The sequence below is a fragment of the Ischnura elegans genome, chromosome 1 (assembly GCF_921293095.1).
Source record: "Ischnura elegans chromosome 1, ioIscEleg1.1, whole genome shotgun sequence".
In the NCBI taxonomy this organism is placed as follows: domain Eukaryota; kingdom Metazoa; phylum Arthropoda; class Insecta; order Odonata; family Coenagrionidae; genus Ischnura; species Ischnura elegans.
The window spans coordinates 47,405,543-47,425,740 of record NC_060246.1 but is presented as its reverse complement, the minus strand read 5'-3'; the positions used below and the strand labels follow the sequence as shown (position 1 = coordinate 47,425,740).

Sequence of the window (20,198 nt, the reverse complement as noted above, 5' to 3'; positions counted from 1 at the left end):
AAGATAAATGGTTCAAAATAGTGGGTTTTGCGGCTGTGTGAATAGTTAAATCTGTGTTGTTTGTTAGTCATCCGTCCCCCTAATATTAATAACAAAATCTTTCATAAAAAAACTCTCTTAAGCTCTTGGGGGGGGGGGGGGGGGTTTATCCCCCAAAACCTCCCCTCGCTGCGTCACTGCTTTGCTTCGCTATATTTATTTAGCTTCATCCGCTTCATGTTGCGCCTGATAACAAAGCCAAAAGTGTTGTTTATCAGAAGGTGCTTGACGCAAGACATTAAACCCGAATGTGTAGGGCTCACCGTGGTGCGTTTACGCATTGCATTTTTTCCAAACAGAGATACTAAAACTGGCGCGCCTTAAGTCATTTAATGCGAATGCTGCTTCATAGGGGCTTTTCTTTCACGATTTTGAGCATCAGTTAAGCGTCGGTCTGGGGTTGTGTCAATCTGCCCCCTGAATGGGCCAAGTGTATGCAACAGACTTGGACCTAAAAACATTTTTTACAGCTAATAACGCTAATAGCCAACAACTGAATGCGTATAATTTTTATTTCATGAACTGCTTCATTAAACCACAATGCCCAAAATTTCTTAAGCTAAAACGTAAGAAAATTTATTTTAAAAAATCCGCGTAAACGTGCTTCGATCCACCCTGTGTAGATTCAAAAAAGAAAATATCTTTCTGACAAGCAATTTTGGTACTCATTTACGTAGTTTTATTGAATTTGTATCCTTATTTTATTATAATAAATTAAACTTGATTAAAAACGATTATTTTATTATAATAAATTAAACTTGATTAAAAACGATACAGCCGCTCTTGATTTATAACTGGTGTAAGTAAACTGTAAGTTCATTGATTGTTAGGCGGTACGAAGTTCGCCGGGTCAGCTAGTTAATAAAAAAAATGAAGTTAGACATGTGGTAGGCTGTTAATTAGATTAAAAATGTAGTAAAATATAACCTCAAACATAAAAAAGATGATAATAACATTTGCCTATGGAATCTTCAATAAGATCCGCATAACTTTTTCCTCCCAGCTCAAAGTGACATCACATTTAATTTTTGGCTCAGATAAAAAAAATATGAATTGTAAATTAAAGGAAACTAATCCTCTCGTTAGTAAAGTTATGAAAAACATTCATCCCCAGAAGTTATGTAAAGTGTTACCGTCCTCTCATTGATATGCATGTATTTTTAGAGTGAAAAATAAATTACATCACAGGCTGACAAGGTCCGATAACCACAGCTGAAGATGTTGTTCATAAAAAGAAGACGACAAGGAGGGGAAGGTTGGACGTGTCATTTGGAAGGGAAAAAATAAAACTTTTGAGAAGGAAACTCCAAGGTTTTAAAGCTGTCCCCTGACTCCTCGGAGTATTTTTCTTTGTCTTTTTACCCTTTACCTCTTGGAAACCCCCCGTGCGCAATTAACCCCCATTATCTTTTATCGCCGCTCTTTTTATGTTTTCCGCGCATCATTTACTCTGAGAGCGCCGAACCCACCAGCAAGGACCTTTCCTCGGGACTTTTTTATTCGTCTCGCAAAGAAGGCAAGATCACCTTCCTCAACCCATCGCTTTCGCCTCTCCTTCAATCTCATGCCACTCCCTTCGAAGGCGAAGATTGAATATAACGGAGTCTTTGGTGCATGTAATACGCCCATCACCATGTCCCCGCCTGCCATGTATCCGTCAAAAGATTATTTTTTCAAGACCTCCAGCACGACTCGTTTGTACGAATCAGATCTAACGCCACACAAAAGGCATCCGCTGTCTTCCCCGCTGTTATTTCCCCGTGTATCCGTTTGGTTTTCGAGATTGAGAGAGTTTGAAGTAAAAGCTATGCATATAAATAATGCCCTTGTCCATTTTTATTGTGTATTTCTTGCTTGACCCGGCTTGCCGAACCCACGCCTAATGTACTCCGAACATATCGGTACCAGCTGGATTCCAGTTAATAGGCTTCCCGACCGGATGGTTACGAAAGGATGTACCCATTTAACGTCAGGTGAGTGGAGCGATTCTTGATGGGTTTGAAAGGGTTGAAAGGAGGGGGAAGGTTAAAGCTGGAGAGGTACAAGCCGGAACGCAAGTTTTTTTATATTTTTATCCTTGCTCTTGTCGAAGGGACAGAGCATATGCCTCGGGGGGGCAGAGGGCTTCTTCACACCCCGTCGAATGCTCGCAGAAGTAAAAATAGGAATACGCCACGATTCGTTTTCCTTTGAAAGGTGAACACGACAGCCACTCAAGTAACAATGAGATGGAGTGCTGTGCAGCGGATCAAGTACGTGACTTGAACCGAGGCGAAATTGGCACGGCTGAAGGAAATAAAAGGACATTTTTGACAAGGAGGACCGTGAAGGATTTGCATTGACTATCGGAGCATTCTTTTGGATCATTGGCGTTTACGTATATCATTTGTCATATCTGTTATTCATTGATAGAATGGCACTACAGGTAGTGACAATCTGCAGCTAGGATTTCTGAGGGTATGGGGTCAGTGACAATTATGCTTATGCTGTGACACACTAGCCTAATCATAATAATCTATACTGTGTTTGTAATGAATATTTTTAAATGTGAATATCTTATCATAAAAATTTAAAATTTTTTTAAAGCATGGTTTTCTTTAATGACAACCGAAGCTTTTCGGCTCCGTGAAAAATGTACAGTAAAACATTTTAGAAAAAGTTATTTCTCAGCCAAATTCACAGTCATTTCTAATTGTTTACTTTTTAATCATGACTATTATGACAAGATTTTAAGAATTTTCATAGTGTCAAATTTACTTACCGTCCCAAAAGCGCCATCGGCCAGTTTGGTGAGCATTCTTAGCCTATGTCTCGGGAATTCAGGAACCGCAGTTTGCTCCAATCTCCTCTTCAGAGCACTCAAAACCTCTTGTTGGCTTGGTGACTGCAATAAATGAAACAGAGAAAATTTAGATAATCGACAAAGAGAATACTTCATTAAAAAGATTATTACTTATAGTGACAACATGAAAGAAACAGTTTAAGCAGCAGTACTGCCCGAGTGGCTCTGAAATGAAGTCTTACTCTCATTCAGACTATTTATTTAAGTATAAACGGATAAAGTATGTAAGTAAGTGTTCCTTCCAAAGCATATAATGTGACAATAGGTAGCTCATAGGGTGTACTAAACGTAAAGTCAATTGCAATTTGCATGGCACGCTTTTGACTTCGTAATCAGCTTGTTAATGAAGCAGGAAAGCAAATACTTCCCACAATAGCACGTTTTGTGGAGGGAAATAATGCAATCGAGTTGTTTATACGTACTGAATCTACTAGTAGTAGATTTGAGATTAAGGGTGCGTCGACGGCAAGGTCATTTTGCACCAACTGAATCTACTATTTCGGGAAAATGGTGCGTAATCTTCCATTTACGCTTGGTTAGTAGGGGAGCAGTTACAATAGCGGACCCTTTTGTCGTCGCATAACAATCAGGCTCCCTCTATTTCCTCTGTCCATGATGCAGTCAATTATTTACCAGCAGTTATTTCACAAAACTTGAAGCAAACTTCATTTGTGCCAAATTACATTTAAATATGATATTTGACCCAAGAAAATTCTGATAAGCGATCCAAAACTAAAATAATTTTTTTATGGAGCCGTGTTGAAATGTCGCACTCATCGGTATATTCGAAGTTTAACTAACTGAAAGGGAGGAAATGTGGTCTTGGGTCAGCCTCCATTGCTTTTAGATTTACCATTTAATCTCTTTTCAGAAAGTTGGTCCAACTCTGACAACTGCTAAATGCTGGGTATTTGATTGTTACACTTTAGAGACCAGGGCTGATGTGGAGAAGTTAGGAGAACTGGACGACGAATTAATGGCGAGAAAAAGGATTTTCCATGCTTAGTGAACTCGCGAAAACATAGACATGGAAGGATTATTCGTCCTCTTGAATTTTTCTCCTGTGAGGAACCGCTCCTTTTGTTCCACCTCCAAATTCATCGATGAGCTTAAAAAACTTTCCTTAGCTCTCCCTCCCCCTCCTTTACCTCTCGCATTATTTACGCTGAGCCGAATATCCCTTTGGTACGTGGTCCTTTTCTCTCTCCCCACCCCGTCTTTCTCCTTTCCGCCCGCCCTTACCTTCACTCTATCATCCCAATTTCCATCTTTTATACGGCCGGGGCCGGCGTCACTTTTCGCCGTCGGTTTTCATATGGCCTTTTACGTCTCCTTTTTCTCTCTTTCAGACTTCATCCAACCCCCTTGGCACTTGCCTCCATTTTTCTCTCCCACAGCACCCTTTCTCTACCTCCCCGCCCTCTCACAGGCCGTCAAGTCCGCTCAGAACTTTGCCTTAAAACTCCCACTCACCGTTTGCCTTCCCTTTCCCCTCACGGTTTCATTCTTGCCTTACCTCCCCGCTCCTTCAGACATCTCCTCCTCATCCGCAAACTATTTCTGCATGCCCAGCCCACCGCCGCGACGTTTCCTCTTCCCTTTCTCTCTCTCCCTCCCTTCCTCACTATACTTGCTCCGACCTGCCTCTCCCTCCTCCCTTCCGACTCTTCCCTTCACCCTTTCTGCAATTTTAATTAGAGAGCTTTTATGCGGACTTATAACTTCCATTCGCCTCCCTTGTGAAATCCTGGTTCCTTCCCCTCCTCAACTAAACCCAGTCGCTCGCCTCCTCGCGGTATTCTTCATTCGCTTCCCCTTCCATCTTGTTCCTCCCCTCCCCTCGCAACCTCTAGGTCTTCCCTTCCTTTTGACAGTGTCCACTAAGGTTGTTCAATGGCATCGAAACTTTTATCAGCTCGTTTTTAGCGTATGACGGTGAAATGTTGATTTTCAAAGCCGAAAGCATCTTCGACTCCTTGATTTTCTAATGGCATGAGTCTTCAAATCTCATTGGTTGCTAATAACTGTCGGTAAGTCGCTGGGTATTCACATCTTGCCACAGTCAACATTTGCGAGAAAATAACACACCACGATTTAGTTAGAATCAATAAAAAATGATCATCCGCAATAGTGACAGCTATTCATCGCCTGATGACGTGACCTGAAATGGCCGCGAAAGATCGCTTGACAAAGCGTAACACGCAGCTGCACCCGAAAATCTCCGTTACAATCGACGGATAGTTTTTAATTACGTAATTATGTAAACATTCGTCCCCAAGAATTTAATGGGTTCAGCTCCGTCTATTCACAGGAACGTCGGAACATAACTTCGAGTTCGTCAAGTTTATCTTCCAAAACATTACACCGAGGGTAACGGTGTAATTGGTTTCCGACCCAGTCCGATTTTTATCTGCATCATGGAAAGTAAAACCAATCATCAACTTTTACCCAACGAAATTCGACGGGCCATTTCCCATAAAACTAACGTATATTTCACTACCTTCGTATTTCGTATACTTTCGACCTTCCTCCATTCCAGGCCACCGTTCTTTCCTATTCACCCTTCTTCTCCCGTCTCACCGTCTAATTCCGAACCACTCATTCCAACTCACTCGGATAAATCCTTTTCCCACGCTTACTTGAACTCGGAAGCTCCCTTCCCCCTCTCCTCTTTGCACCTTAACTTAGTCATTCTTTCTGGGCCCAAGGGTCGCACTTTGCCCCAGTTTATGCGCTCATTTACACCTCTCATCCCCAGGGCCTCCTCTCTCTTGTCCGAGTCACTAACGTTCTCGCACCCGCCCGCCCTGCCCTCATTCTTAATGGGCGATCGCTCATGCTAGAGCATGCGCTCGCCGCCATGACACTCGTCTCGGGGAGGGGGTAGATGCATTAAATGCCCGGAGCCTCTCGTGGAGTCGAGCTGTGATGCTAGAGGGCGATGGTGCAGAGTCTATCTCTCCACCCTTATTCATTTTGTGAGAAAAATCTTCATTAAAAATTTACGGTGTCGTCTTTGGGGTCACGAAAACGTCACGTTGAAAATAGGCCGCTGAGGGATATTTCAAGTAACTTTTGCGGGAATATTTTCGCAGCGCGGTTCATTGAAACAGGGCCAAGGTGTTGTATTGCTCGGAAGTTATTTTTCAAGACAGGAGCGAGAGATTATAAATATGCATTAAACAATCCGCATACGTTTACCTTCACATTACACAAACCTCATATCATATTTCATTCATTAAATGCGAATATTCGCAAATAAGCATTATTGGAACTTCGTTGCAATTCCTTGCATTCAACGAGACTGGGGCCGTATTCTGTATTTCGTCAGTACCGCACCGGTCGGTTTCCCTTCCCAGCCCACCGACAGCACATCATTCCGTACCGACGACGGTTTCCATACCGACGACGGGAAATTCAGCGATTCAGTATGGTCGTCGGTATCAAACCAGTCGGTACGGATCCCCCTCCTTCCCAAACAGGGAAAATCCGAATATATCCGAAGTTAGAAGTCATCTAACGTGTCTCCGCCAATGAAAGAAGGGTAAAAACAAGTGAAGACTCATTGGCACAGTTTGTTGTCGTCATTCTCAATCTTTTTATTTGCGGAAATTACGACTTATTGCTAAATTAAGATAATTGATATTGGATAAGTTGTTAACAATGCTTATATAATGTGTGGTAGTAATGCTGTACCTACAGAATCGAAGGAAACTATATTACAACATCACAATAAAGTTTGAATGTGATGGAGATTGTTGTTGCTGGAATGAATTATTGAAACTAACCTTGAGATCGTAGTTTCTTTTAAATATTGTTTCCGTATATTGCTATTTACTCATGATTTGGTAATATAGTTGTCATTAAGTAAGTTCCGTCTAAATGTTATCAACGGAAGGTTACGCCATTGGCACCGTAGCAGACGAAAATCACATACCATGGAACGTGAACGTAGGATTCAAAAGCAAATGTAAATGGGAACAAGTGATTAGAGGAACAAGTTAGGAAATTGTTATAAAAACATGGAGCTGGGTGTAATTAAAAGAAGTGTAATGACGAGGAAGTAAAGAAATTGTGATTGGGTGAAATACATATGTATAAGTAGAGCGCATTCCAAGTGATAATATGATAATATAGAAAATGATAATATAGCGGCAAACCTCATACTTATTAACAAATATCTTCTTTTATCGTCAAGGGAATCAATGGCTGACGATAAAATGAAATATAGTTGCCTATTTAAATGAAAGAAACTAATACCGTTACGGCAAACTTCATATTTAAATAAAAAGATCTTATTTCTATGTCGAGAGAAACGCCAAATGAAGATCGAGTGAAATAAAAGTTGCCTATTCAAAGTGAGATAAAGTGACAACATTGCGGCAAAACTCATATTTAATCAAAAATATCTTTTTTATGTCAAAGGAGCAAATAAATGATGATAGAGTGAAAGAAATCCTATGACAAGCGAGTGAAAGTGGTAACATAAATGAGAGAAAGTCATTATATAGTGAGCAAACCTCATGTTTATTAACCAATATCGAATGTTTATGTCAAAGTAATCAATATAGATGATGACACAGTGAATTATAGTGGCCTATTCGAAGGGGCAGAAAAAGACATTGCAGCAAACCTCATCATTTACTCGGTGATGAGATAAAAACAAAATAAAACGTACAATGCGCACCGGGGAGTTGATGAAACCCACTTGTCGGTGGCCGTACCGACACCTTTTTGCTGTCGGCAAGGCTACCGACGATCTCTCGCCCTCTCGTCGGTGCCGCACCGATCGGGTTCATACAGAATCGCACGACTTCTTACCGGGAGTCGGTGTGACGTCGCACCCGACGAATCGGTGCCGCACCGATCGGTTTGGAGTTACAGAATACGGCCCCGATTCAGAATTGCAGCCTAATGCGTACAATTAAGTCTTTTTTCCCCGTGTTTTCGCCGTATATGGTTTGAATAACTCATATTTCTATAACATCTTATTTACCATTTATTCGGTGTAGAAGATTTTTCTGGACTTAAATGGACTGCATTCTCTGAGGCTCCTCTCTGAAGAAAATATTTCTATGACTACAGTGGAGTTGGAGTTGCTTCCTGTCGAGGTATATATGATATCTTGCATGTTTTTAGATAGTTATAAAGAGTTCATTTTGAAATGAAATCTCTGTCATTATGTATCAAAATGAATTTGATTGATATTGATACAGAAACGCAACATAAATGTTTTTTCCTTTTTTCGGAGTTTCCTCAGAGAGTAATCCTGTAATTTACGTACGAATTAATTTAGCAATTGTCTGAAGCAAAATTACTTAGTACCCGATTCCTGCATAGGTTATATTTTCTTGTGTGAACACAAATAATGGGGAAATCAACCTACGAACGAAAAAAAGGGACATTAAATATTCGGTGAGACAGTATTACAACTAGATGGAATACTTATCCAAGTATTCATCATTTCATAGTTACTATTTGTAACTTGAATCTACGACAAGGAATATTAAATTCTTAAATTATGCTAGTAACATAGTGCACCTCATGGAAATTCTTGCTATTTGCTTTGATTAACATAGGAGTTTTACTCGGAAATCATAAGAAATTTAGGGTAAGGGCCTTGCCACATTGACACAAAGTTTCTTATAATATAACCGATATTAATTAATGTTGAACCCGAACTATGGATGGATTGGTTACTATTATGCCTTAACCGTGTCACTCTGATCTGCTATCAGCAAGTGACGAGCAGGGTAAACTTGGGGTTGCCACAATTGGCTGGAGAGGTAGGAGTGCCAGGGCACTAGACGAAAGTCCCCCAACTATGAAATCTACCGTCTATCCTATGAATTCTACATCTCTCTTGCCTCTCAAAGGAGAGTCTGAATATTCTGCAACCAGGTAAATAAAAGTCAATGCTCGCAGAATTTCAAGGGAATTTATACATCTACGTCCTTTTATAGTGTTACCATGCATGTATGCTAACACGTCTCTGAAACTGAGCGTATGGTGTTGGAAAAAGTTACCATCTTCAAGATCAGATAATAAATTTTAAAAATTAAGTGCGACGACGGCGTCAACGCGTGCGAATGGGTGAACTATAAATTCTAATGTTACGGGCGAACCCCGCTGCCATTAAATACCAGCGCGAAAATTAGCACTCACCCGTCAAGCGGTCTTTGCGAATGAAGACGGCCGTTTGCATTATCGTCTCCGTCTCTCATGGTCTCCCTTTCGAATCGCGATTTTCCTTTTGCGGTGGCGGTTTCTCTCTCTCTTGCGCCGGTGGCGCCCTCCGACTCCCGCCAGCAATCCACCATTTGATTCCCTCGGCCCCTCTTCTTCCCCAACCTCGAGGTTTCATAATATCCCGTGCTCCCGGCCAAATCTCGGCTTCACAACTCCCTCCCTCCATACATCTCTCTCTACCCGCAACTCATGCCTTTTCTCGCATTCGCCCTCTCCGGCTGGAGCCAAGTCCCTCGAGCCGCGCGTAAATACAAAGTCACAACACAAAACCCTCATAAATAATATCGCAGCGGGCCTGAGAAGTTTGATTTTCGGTGCGCCTAGGTTCTAGCGATGCCTCCCCGCTAGCCTGGTGTGCATTACCCTCTGCTCCGAACCGCTGTTTTCCTCCAACCAATATCAGTAGGCTAAATAAAAAAGGTACGCATATTTTACCGATGATACATATTAATAGATACTCTATAGGTTATTCAGGGAGTCTATGAGATTGATTGAAAAAAAAAAGTCTATGAGATTGATTAAATATGCTCATCATTTATTTCTTAATGAGCGTCATTTGGTTGACTTACGGTTAAGGTTGCATAAAATCAAGAAAATGAATAGATAAGTCTACCCATAGGCATCGAACCTTTTTTGAAGTAAAATGTGTAAATAGATTCATATGTTTTCAAAGCACTGTGTAGTACCTCTGCCCTCACTTTGATCAAGGGGATTTAAATACATAAAACAACTATCGTTTTGATGGTAAGAATTCTGAAGTTGGTCCTTCTTGAAACACCATAAATTATTCATTGTTCCTTGATAGTTCTAATTTACTCGTTCATGAGAGAAAATATAGTCTATGAATCAGTGTTGCATTTCTGGAACTAATAGTACCACCCACATATTTCAAACAGTCGTATGTTTTACCGCGTCAAAAAAACTATATGCGGCACTGCCGAGTGCCAATATTTTTCCTCCATATCCATCTCCCGTTTCCTTGTTAAATTTGCATGTCTTTCTCCTTTTCCTTGCGATATTTTTTTTTATCCCCCATTCCATTCTCACCCTCTCCCACAGTTCTATTCTTGCCGCCTTTTCCTTCCCGCCCCTAACTTTAAGTTGTCTCCTCTATCGCTTCATAACTTTCCTCGCATCTCCTTTCCTTTGATCCCTTCCTGGCATCATGATTCACATTTCCTAATACTTCAGTGAGAGAACACCGCAAGTACGAGAATAAACCCTCTGGCCTTCGGTTATAAACTCTTTCTTCGTCTCCATTTTTTATATCATACCTGGCCCCGCCATTAATTCTCCTCTTTGTGGTTGTTTACATAAGCCCTTGATATGCTAAGACTACTTCAAGCTGGGACGATCCCCTTCTCCCTCCTTCATCTTTTGTGCTCTTCTAATTTATGTACCGCCCCCTCTTTGATTCCACTTCGTTATAATTCTTCCATACCCGTAACAATGTTTCAAGCTTATTATTTTTAAAATCCTTACTTGAGTGATATGTGCAGCTTTGGAGTATGAAAAAATTGCATTATTGAAAGACCAATTCTCTGTGTTTCCTTATTTTTAGGACTCCAATGAGTCTAGCAATCATCCTTGAGTTTATGTCTCTCGTAAAAATTTATATAAATACCCCGTTGTAGCACGTGATTATAAAATCTGTGGCAACAAACCCCTAAGGACACAACTGCAGCACTGCAAAAAAATTTGCTTGACTCCCTGTCACTCTTCATTCCTGTTCCCTCAAGTCTCGCCCTATACGTTAGCTCAGCAAAATGTAGTAGTTTTATTCCTATTGGCTAACATTTCCCTCGCGACTGTTATGCCTTGAATCAAAGTTACAGGAGATAAATGGGGTAGAAAAAATTACTCCCGGAAACGAGAAGGAATGTAACTGAGATTTAAATTAAACCCAATTTTTTATGCATCATCTGGTGTATGTGTAGCTAATCCTTACTTGCGGTTAAGTATGTGGAGAACATTAAAGTAAATTTCCTCATTGTAGTTAGTGACCATGATATGTTAACAAGCACGCTGAGGTATTCCGCCGTAGCCCCGAGAGTCCTAAAATTCTCAATTACTCTTTATATCTCCCCGAATTTCCCCCTCTACGGTAAGACGTCGCTGTATTTTTTTCCCTTCGCGTGCAATCCCTTCTCTCGCCTCGTTGCTGTTATGCCTTGACTTAACGTTACACGAGACGAACGGCGTTGCAAAAAAATACTCCTGGAACCGTAGGGAGTAGCGAACTGAGAGTTGGGGAAATTCCCGCTTGAGCTGGAGGAGGAAGGAGAGTTGCAGCGCGGCGAGGATTCGTGTGTGGGAGTGGGTGTTGTTTTGAGGAAACTGGGAATACGGGAGTGGGGGTAGGGAGGAATGGGGTGGGAGACGGAGGCGGCAGGTGAAGGGGCAGCCCGAGCTCTTTGGCTGTAAATGGGGAAGGGGAGAAAGAGAGAGAGAGAGAGGAAGGTTTTTGGGGGTAGAAATTAGCGGGAGTCGACCCGCGCGAAATTTATCATCATTAGCCCCACGGTCCGCCAGTTCTATTAATTGCGCACGGCTTCCATGAGGCGAGAGGAAAGGGAGGGGGGTAATCGGAATACGAGGCGTGGTTGAGGGGGACGCGGCAGACACAGAAATGAGGGCGGGAGATGGCTTGTGGAGGGTTTTGGTTAGTTGAGGGAAAATAGGAGGTAGTAATGTGAAGCGGAAGGAAGGCTATAGCAGGGAGCCGCCGTGGTGCAAGACGTTCATAAAGGGGGACGGAGGAATAAAGGTTTTAATTTTTTTTCTTTTTTCGTTTATGTAAATCATTCTGTAAGTTTCCCTCGTTTTATCAAAATTTGATCAATTAACATTACGGCGTGTTGGTCGCTTTTGACTGATTTCGTTCCATGCGTTTCATTACGTTCAAACTAATCACTGGGCTCAGGTGCTCTTGCATGCGAGAATCATTGCTGAGATGGAACTCACTCATGTTTTCTGTGATTGGCCATGTGGCTACACAATTCTGGACTTAATCTATTATTGACTCATAAATTCTTATCAGGGTTTTGGAGGGCGGTCATATATTTGAAAGCTTGCCTGAATGCATTTCATTTAATAGGTATTGAAGGCTTTGACGTCATAAATGGATTGAGGCTCCTATATTTCATAGTGAACTTACGATGATGAAAAGGGAAGCGATCGAATCTAGTTAATCTCGAAATATGATAGTAATGCATTACGTAATGTTTCATTGTATGCAACAGTTTAACTATTTTAACCACCTGAAAATGTTAATGCGTCATATGCGTGCTAGTTGTATGAAGTGTATTCAGAATGATTTTCGCTATTAAGATATTTAAGTTGTGAATTTGATTTTAAATTATTTTTTAAAATATTATATTAAGAGTGGTTTATCCATCAAGAGAATAAAAAATGCGTTCAGAGTATCTGTGAAAAACTCTTGAATCATCGTACAATATGTATGGAAAAATATTTAACTGTAAAGACCATTAAGGTTTTGTTCTCTCAGTTTTCCGTTCGTTGAAAGCGAGCCTTACAAAATAACCCTCATGTGTCACTGGATTGGGACGATATTGTTCTCACTCACCTTTTTTCCTTTTGGCTCATCAGTGGACCTGCTGTTCTTCGAGGATGATCCCTTCGAAAATAAGCTGTCTCTGTCTCCTGGAATCGATACTGGCACTGTTGTTGCTCCAGGAGTTGCTTCTGGACTCAGTAACGGCATATTCCCTAACTCAGGGACCGCGTAGTCGTATGATGTGTCTGAGGAAATTGAGAAAAATGTACCATTGTAAATAATCATCTTTAATTTAAGAATGTGACGCGAAGCACGCATATGTTTTATTTATGTATAATAATGAAGCAAATAGTAATGTGAGAATTTATATTTTTAGCGAGAGCCAGCACAAAATATTTGAATGAAGGCAGTCTCATTAAAAAAGGGAGAATGCCAAGAAAGTACATAATTTATTCACTTTTAAATGGAAATTAGTGAAGCAAGGAGCAGAGGATAATTGCATTTCAAAGAAATTTTATACACTCAGAGTAAACAAAAAGATGAAAATGAAAACTGCTGAAGGGACGTACCTCTTTCCTGATCTACTGACTCTATGGCCCCTTTGTTTATGTCAAATAAGTGAGATTGCGATAGTTTCTACAGTGTAGGAGCATCTTGAATTTTTGACAAAAATCACGTGACTGTAGTGAAGATCGAAAGAGAATTGTTCAGGCTGTTAATGTGGCTACGTCGCATGAACAGATGCGCCTGGGAGCTTATTCTTTGAATGGCTTATGTCCGCGGTGTTCGGAGCATTGAATTCCCATCTCCAGAGTAAGGATCAAATTCCGATTGTATGGGAGATGTAGCAGGAAATCTTGATCCTAGCTCCGGCTGTGTGTGAAAGGTACTTCAAGTACAACACTCCTCTCGTCGGATGGGACGTAAAGCCATCCTGAGGCGCTTTTACTCCAGGGCTAGCTAATCATCTAGTTTCTCTCCTCCATCTTTCCCATTGCATTTCCTCGATGGTTCAAATGATCTTAGCTGCCATTCGCTCATTGCAAATGCCACTTCTAATCGATAAGCCAGATTACAGGACGCCCTTAAATAGCACTCACGTATGCAGTCATTCATGAAGATCAGTGCGGCTGAGGGAATGGAACAGACATTTTTCTCGTTAGCATTCGTATATTTGTTATATCAATTCGTCACTTTAAGTGGTCATGTTAGATCGGTCCACTGGCCGAGAGTATGCCAGGAAAATGCGATTCAGCTGACGTGGGGTAAAATTTCAAAATATATTCCCTAGTAATTAACCATTACCAGAGAGGGCTGTGCAGCTTTTCCATCGCGTTAATTGATTCATTTCAACCGAAGCTTCGGTCAAGAGGGTTTGATGGAAATGAAAGGATTAACCATCGAAGCGTAGGCAGGAACACGTAATTAAGACAGCGAACCTGCTTAGCTTTCTCGTATTCCGGGTAAAGACATGATTTCGTGGGAGGAACTGCAGTTTCGCGAAAAATTTCTACCAAATACGACATTGGCCTCAATACCTCAATGGTTAAATGACCTTAGATGTTAGTCGAACTCTAATGTGTATACCAACACAAATATTTCATTCGCATCCGTATTTGAGGACGGGAAGGCCGGCGAACTGGGTGGGTGGAGATGTGGCAAAGGAGGCGATAGCAGCATAGCTCACGCAGTAATGCGTTGCCCTTTGATCTTTAAAACCCTGCCGCATCTCCGCTCCCAGCTTCCGCCGCACCCTCGCACACATCGTCTCCCTTGTGGGTGAGGCAGGGGGAGGAAGAGTCGAGAGGGTAGGTAGTCACGGTAAATAGGGGGCGGCGGATGGAGGTGGTTCCCGGATGGTAATCCTCTTTGGCTCCGGCAAGCCGATTACGTCGATGGAAAGGGATATTTCCCGCAAAAACATTTTCTACGATGATTCCATTGTGGCGGGTCTGTCTTCCCGTGGGGCAACTGGATGCGGTGCGCAGGTGAGAGGCGGAGAACGTTAAAGGCAAGCGCACGCTGTGTTTTCAGTGAAAATTTCGGGCGTCCGATAAATGTTTGAGAGCATGATTCGGCGGGGCCTTTTTGAGTCTTTGATTGCCATGACGCGATTGTCGGCAAAATAATCGCTTTTGGCTTATTTGTTTCCGCCGAGTTATTTATTTTTGTTGGAAATTGACTGAGTTCGCTCCGCTTTGACAAAAGATTTTCTTTGGCTTCCGTGCCATAATGGCGACCAATTAATCGAGCCTTTGTTGCAAGTATTTGTTTTTCCGTCGATGCTTTGTTTTCAGTTCATCAATAGCAGTTTGTGCTCTGCGGTTGCCGTCAAAAGTTTCTAACGCCATGGAATCAATCAGTGAACGCATTTATTATTCATTACTTCCAAAGTGAGAAAACTCTTCGGAGAAATGGTCGTTCTAATTAGCTGGCAATCTAATACAACGAAGGTGGTTACAATATATGAATAATTCATATGTTATTACCGTGAACTATTTCTTGGCTCCAAAAATGATCTTTCCTTCACATAAATTCACTTTTGATATGCGTAACTTGACAAATGATAGAGGATGGAAAATGTAGCACTTAAATTTCACAGCAAAAAGATTTAAATTATTCACGACAATGGTTGTCTAAATTGCTGCATTTTTAGGTAGATGTGAGAGTTTAAGCATCTGCCCACTGCAGGAGACGGCTCTCAATATTAGGTATAAAAGTATTTATATCAGTCATTGATGTGACACAAGGTAGCTCATACACCACCGTCACGCGTTTTTAATCTCATGATATTTGAAACTAGCTTAAGGCTGAATTATTACATGGCTTACGCCTTCCGAAACGACTCCGACGACTATTACTCAGACCTGGATATTGAAGAAAAATTATTCGCGGTGATTCTTACCAGACAAGGGGGCCGAGCACTTGTTCAGCATGTCCTTCATCTCCATGACGACGGTGCTATAGCTGTAGTAAGGGGCGTACTTGAGTGCTTGGTATGGCTCCTGGTAGTCGTCAAGCTTGTCCATGAGGTCGACCACCACGCCTCCAACGGCGCCCCGAGGAAGCGTGGAAGTGCTCGAGGTGGCCGTGGTGAGCGCGCTGCCCCGGGGCTGGTTGTAGTTGTCGTCCATCAGCACCAGGTCCTTCAATTATTCACGTGAAACACATACATAAATACACAAACATTCCCGTAACGTAGAAAACAATATACCAAATGCACTAACTCAATCAATTTTGGAAGGAAAACAAAAAAGGGTGCGATATGAAATTTTGTAAATTTTAAGTATCAGCGTCAAAGTTATGAGAGTACTCAATTAAAATAATTAATGCTTCCATCAGCAGATTATTCCATGTGAATTCAACCGTAAAACTTAACGCTACCAGATTCTCATCGAATTGAATGGATACTGATATCATCACTTTGCAGAGTATTAAAACAATTTGCGGGACACTGGATCAGCAATACTTTGTAAAATTTTGCGAACCGATATGTGGTTAAGTGAATATGACTTCGTTTTTATGTAGCTCTACGAGGGTTGCCGTTTAAGTGCCGGGAAAGAACGTTTCTTATCACCTTGAACTATAAATGCTGTTTGTAAACAACTTTTTGAGTTGGTTAATGCCCATTCAACGTTTCATTGAGATCGGCCAGATCCAGCGGGAAACCTATTTTTTAACACCTAACTCTTCGTGTAAGATCTTTTGAACTGAGATCCCTGAGATGTCCAATGATGCCTGAATCTCACGGTATGTAACATGACGATCTCCCATAGTCAGTTTTTAAAACGGTGAGGTGTCAAAGTTCCTAAGTCGCTGTAAGAGATGGAATTAACTCATGAACAGTACCGCAACATAATTTTCTATAACTTTCGACGAAGCCTCACCCAGCAAGGTTACGTTACTGAACTTTTTGTTGTTTTTGGCGAAGATGCACCATCAAAGACAACCGTTTATTGCTGGTATTCAGAGTTTAACCGAGGACGGTCTAGCCTCGGTGACGAACCGCGTGAAGGGCGACCAAAAACCGCCGTTACTCAAGAAAACGTTGATACTGTACGCAACACGATTATGGATTATCTTCATTTTATATACCCTGAGATTCAGGCATCATTGGACATCTCAGGGACCTCAGTTCAAAAGATCTTACGCGAAGAGTTAGGTGTTAAAAAAAGTTTCCCGCTGGATACTGCACCTCCTCACAGAAGAACAGAAATCAGCTCGAGTCAAATGATGTCAAAATACTCTACAACGATTAAACTCAGGAGCATCAAAGCACATTCACAACATCGTAAGTGGTGATGAATCATGGATCTGTGGCTAAGAGCCTGAATTTAAACGCCAATCTTAAGTATGGGTCTTCCAAAGTGAGCTCAAATCGACAAAGGTTGTTCACACTCGCAGCGTTTCCAAGAAAATGGTCGCAACGTTCGTAGCCAAATCAGGGCAAGTAGCGACGATAGCTCTTGAAAATCAAAGAGCAGTTAATGCTTAGTGGTATACGACCATTTTCTTGCCGGAAGTGATCGCTGAGCTTCGGAAAGATAACCCCAATCGACACATTCCGCTCCATCATGACAATGCAAGCTCACACACCGCTCGAGTCACAAAGTCATTTTTGGAACAGCAAAACGTCGAAATTCTTGATCATCATCCGTACAGCTCGGACTTAGGCCCCAAGGATTTTTTCACATTCTCCGGAATCAAGAATACGCCAAGAGAAAAGCGCTTCAAGGTGTCTGAATAAGCGGTTGATGCCTACAAAACAGCCATTTTGATTACCCCTACTTCGGAATGGAATAAATGTTATAACGACTCGTTCCATCGAATGCAAAAGTGCATTGACTATCGTGGAGAGTACTTTAAAAAACAATAAAAAAATTGCTGCATTGTACCTATTATAGTTTTCTTCATTCCCGACACTTAAAAGGAATCACTAAAATACATTGTGAACGAGGAAAACAGAGCTATATAATGAGCTCTAAATTTGTATGCTACGTTTGTTTGCATTTTAACACAAAAGATTATAGTAACCATGGATCTTGAATATCACAAATCACCCCTCTATAAATTTAAAAAATATTGTATCCTCCAATGATAGGGATGGCAAGTTACGAGCATCACGTCAATGCACTTCGCTATAATGGCTTACACCTATTCAAGTCCAGAAATACTAGGGAGTTACCACTGAAAGAGCTATATCTGCTGAAGTGTATGAGCTTTGAAATAATTTCACATTTGAATGCATTTGCTGTCCGTTTTAAACGTAGTATCTCCTGTGCAGACGTCGATTTTGGGCATGAATCAACTTTGAAGAATTACTATTTTATGGGGGTGTTGGTTAAAATTTGTGTTTATGCCTGAGACTTGACTTAATTCAAGGTCTATGCTTGACTCTGCCCGAAACCCTTTGCCTCCCCTCCGAAGTTCTTCCACGTGAGGTCTTCCAACTCCACTCGCTGACAATCTGCATATTCAGGAGCCACCAAACTTTAGCCGGACTGTACCATACATGATGAGAAATGTTTAAAGATCCTCCACAAAGTGGCCAAAATCATAATATCTTAGCTTCATCTGGGTAGGGGGTCTAGGCTTCCTATTTTTTTTGAGCTCTCTCAATGTAGTGCAGGTATAGCAACATAGTATGCCGCGAAGGCTTACCTTGAATCCGTAGGGGCCCGTCTGCGCGGCGGCCGCGGCACACGCAGACGCCGAGGACGCGGACGCCAGCGATCCGCCCTTCTCCACGATCTGGTGGTGCAGCGGCATGGGGTATCCGGCCCCAGTGGGCAGTGGCGGGGGCAGGGCAGCGGGCGGGGGGGGGGGGGCCTGTGAGGAGGGTGGAGGAGGGGGCTTGGAGGCCAGGGGGCTGGCGAAGCACTTCCTCTGGCGGTGCCGCGATATGATGAGGAAGATAGCCACGGCCAACAGCAAGATGACTGCTGTTAGGACCCCAATGATAACGGCCATATACGTCTGATCCTCCTGTCGCGCCGTGGAAACTGGAAGCAGAAAAGGATAGAATAAAAGGAATGGTGAGATCAAAAACAGCTACTGCGTGTGCGGTAGACGGACGGGGCAGTATTTGCGTGCGATGGCACGATAAGATTAGGTATGTTCCAGAGGAAGATTACCCACCATGATAAGTTGGCCTTTATGGCTCCGAAAGTGGACAGCTCATGTCAAAATTCTCATTACCTAACCACAAGACGACGGCAGTGCCAAAGCGGACGTTGTAAAATTTCCACGTAAAAACTCAGAAATGAGGTGCTTCATCGTGCTGAGCCAGGGAAGAGACTTAGACGTACCCCCATCAAGTATTCGAATGAGCAAGAAAGTGACTCCGTTTTACTTACAATGTTTACGGTGAGTTAGTTGACGCAGCATTTCATTCAAGCATCCATTTCACAACATATATCCATCATGGCTCTTACCAATTCCATCCAAGTCATTCCCTATCCCTCCATTGACTTTCCGACATTAAATTAATACCTTATTGAAGCAGTAAAACTGCCATTCTTTTTGGTTTTGAGATAATAATAAATTAATTTGATACATATCGTCTTTTTAATAACTCTTTGAATATCATGTCATTCGTATTGAAAAGTTAAACTACTTCACTAGCGCGGAAGTATTTCAAAGGGGCAGTAATATGTAATAAGTAATATGCTTTTTATCTTTTTGATAGATATAGGCGTATTTACTTTGTATCCCGGGAGAGGTATTCACTAATTATTACTAAATTCTTTAGTAACAAAATTTACTTAAGATCAGGAATACAATAATGCTGTCTTTATTTTCGTCAGATGAAACACGAATAAATTTCAGCCGGCAATATCAACACGAAGTCGTATTTTTGCGCGCAATTTTCAATTTCTTCCCTTTTTTGCTTATATTGTGGTACACGCTGATAGCGACGACAGCTTGTCTAGGGAACGACGAAAGATATGACTCCCGAGAGCTGAGTTGTTTCAACCTGCTACGTAGACATGCACACGCAGAGCCGAAAGCACTCAGTCCTTCGTTGAGATCTCATTTTTATGTTTTCGAGTCCACCTCTCTCTCTCCGCCCGCATTTGAAATAAAAATGACCGGGAATGAGGTCTGCGCTTGAGGGGACTTCTATACACCAGACCATCACCACCCATCCAATGCGACCGTATATTCCGGTACATATGCATTCTCTCTCTCTCTTTTTTTTAATTTTATCTTTCGGCGCGCCAAAACTGCTCCCAACTCTTTCCCCTTCCCTCCCTTGCCGATAAAAGGGTTTTCCTTCCGCACGGTTCCATTCCCGTTTTCGCTTCCTGGCGGCCAGGTTGCGAAGGGAGAGGGGGAGAGGTTGAAGGGAGAGGAGCGGCCAAAATATCCCTTTTCCAGCCTCGCGAGATCGTTTTGATAATGCTCCAATAATTGAATTCCTCGTTTACCCACACCAATCTACGAAACCGTGCCGAGGCAACTCTCCCCCATCCCTCTCATCTCCCCCTCCTCGCCGCTGCTATGGATGGGGGTGGAGGGGAGGAGTGCTACTGCCACGTCTCCCCGCCC

At 42.0% G+C, this 20,198-nt stretch overlaps 1 protein-coding gene across 1 annotated transcript in view; it reads right to left on the bottom strand.

Moving 5' to 3' along the window:
- LOC124159508 (discoidin domain-containing receptor 2-like) overlaps nucleotides 1-20,198 on the bottom strand; it is a 574,242-nt gene that overhangs the window by 21,665 nt on the left and 532,379 nt on the right. Inside the window, exons 12-15 of the mRNA XM_046535367.1 lie at nucleotides 18,309-18,649; nucleotides 15,553-15,793; nucleotides 12,717-12,892; nucleotides 2,801-2,923 (exon numbers count right to left, since the gene is read on the bottom strand). Coding sequence (XP_046391323.1) covers nucleotides 2,801-2,923; nucleotides 12,717-12,892; nucleotides 15,553-15,793; nucleotides 18,309-18,649 — 881 coding nt within the window. The remainder of the gene's footprint in view (nucleotides 1-2,800; nucleotides 2,924-12,716; nucleotides 12,893-15,552; nucleotides 15,794-18,308; nucleotides 18,650-20,198) is intronic.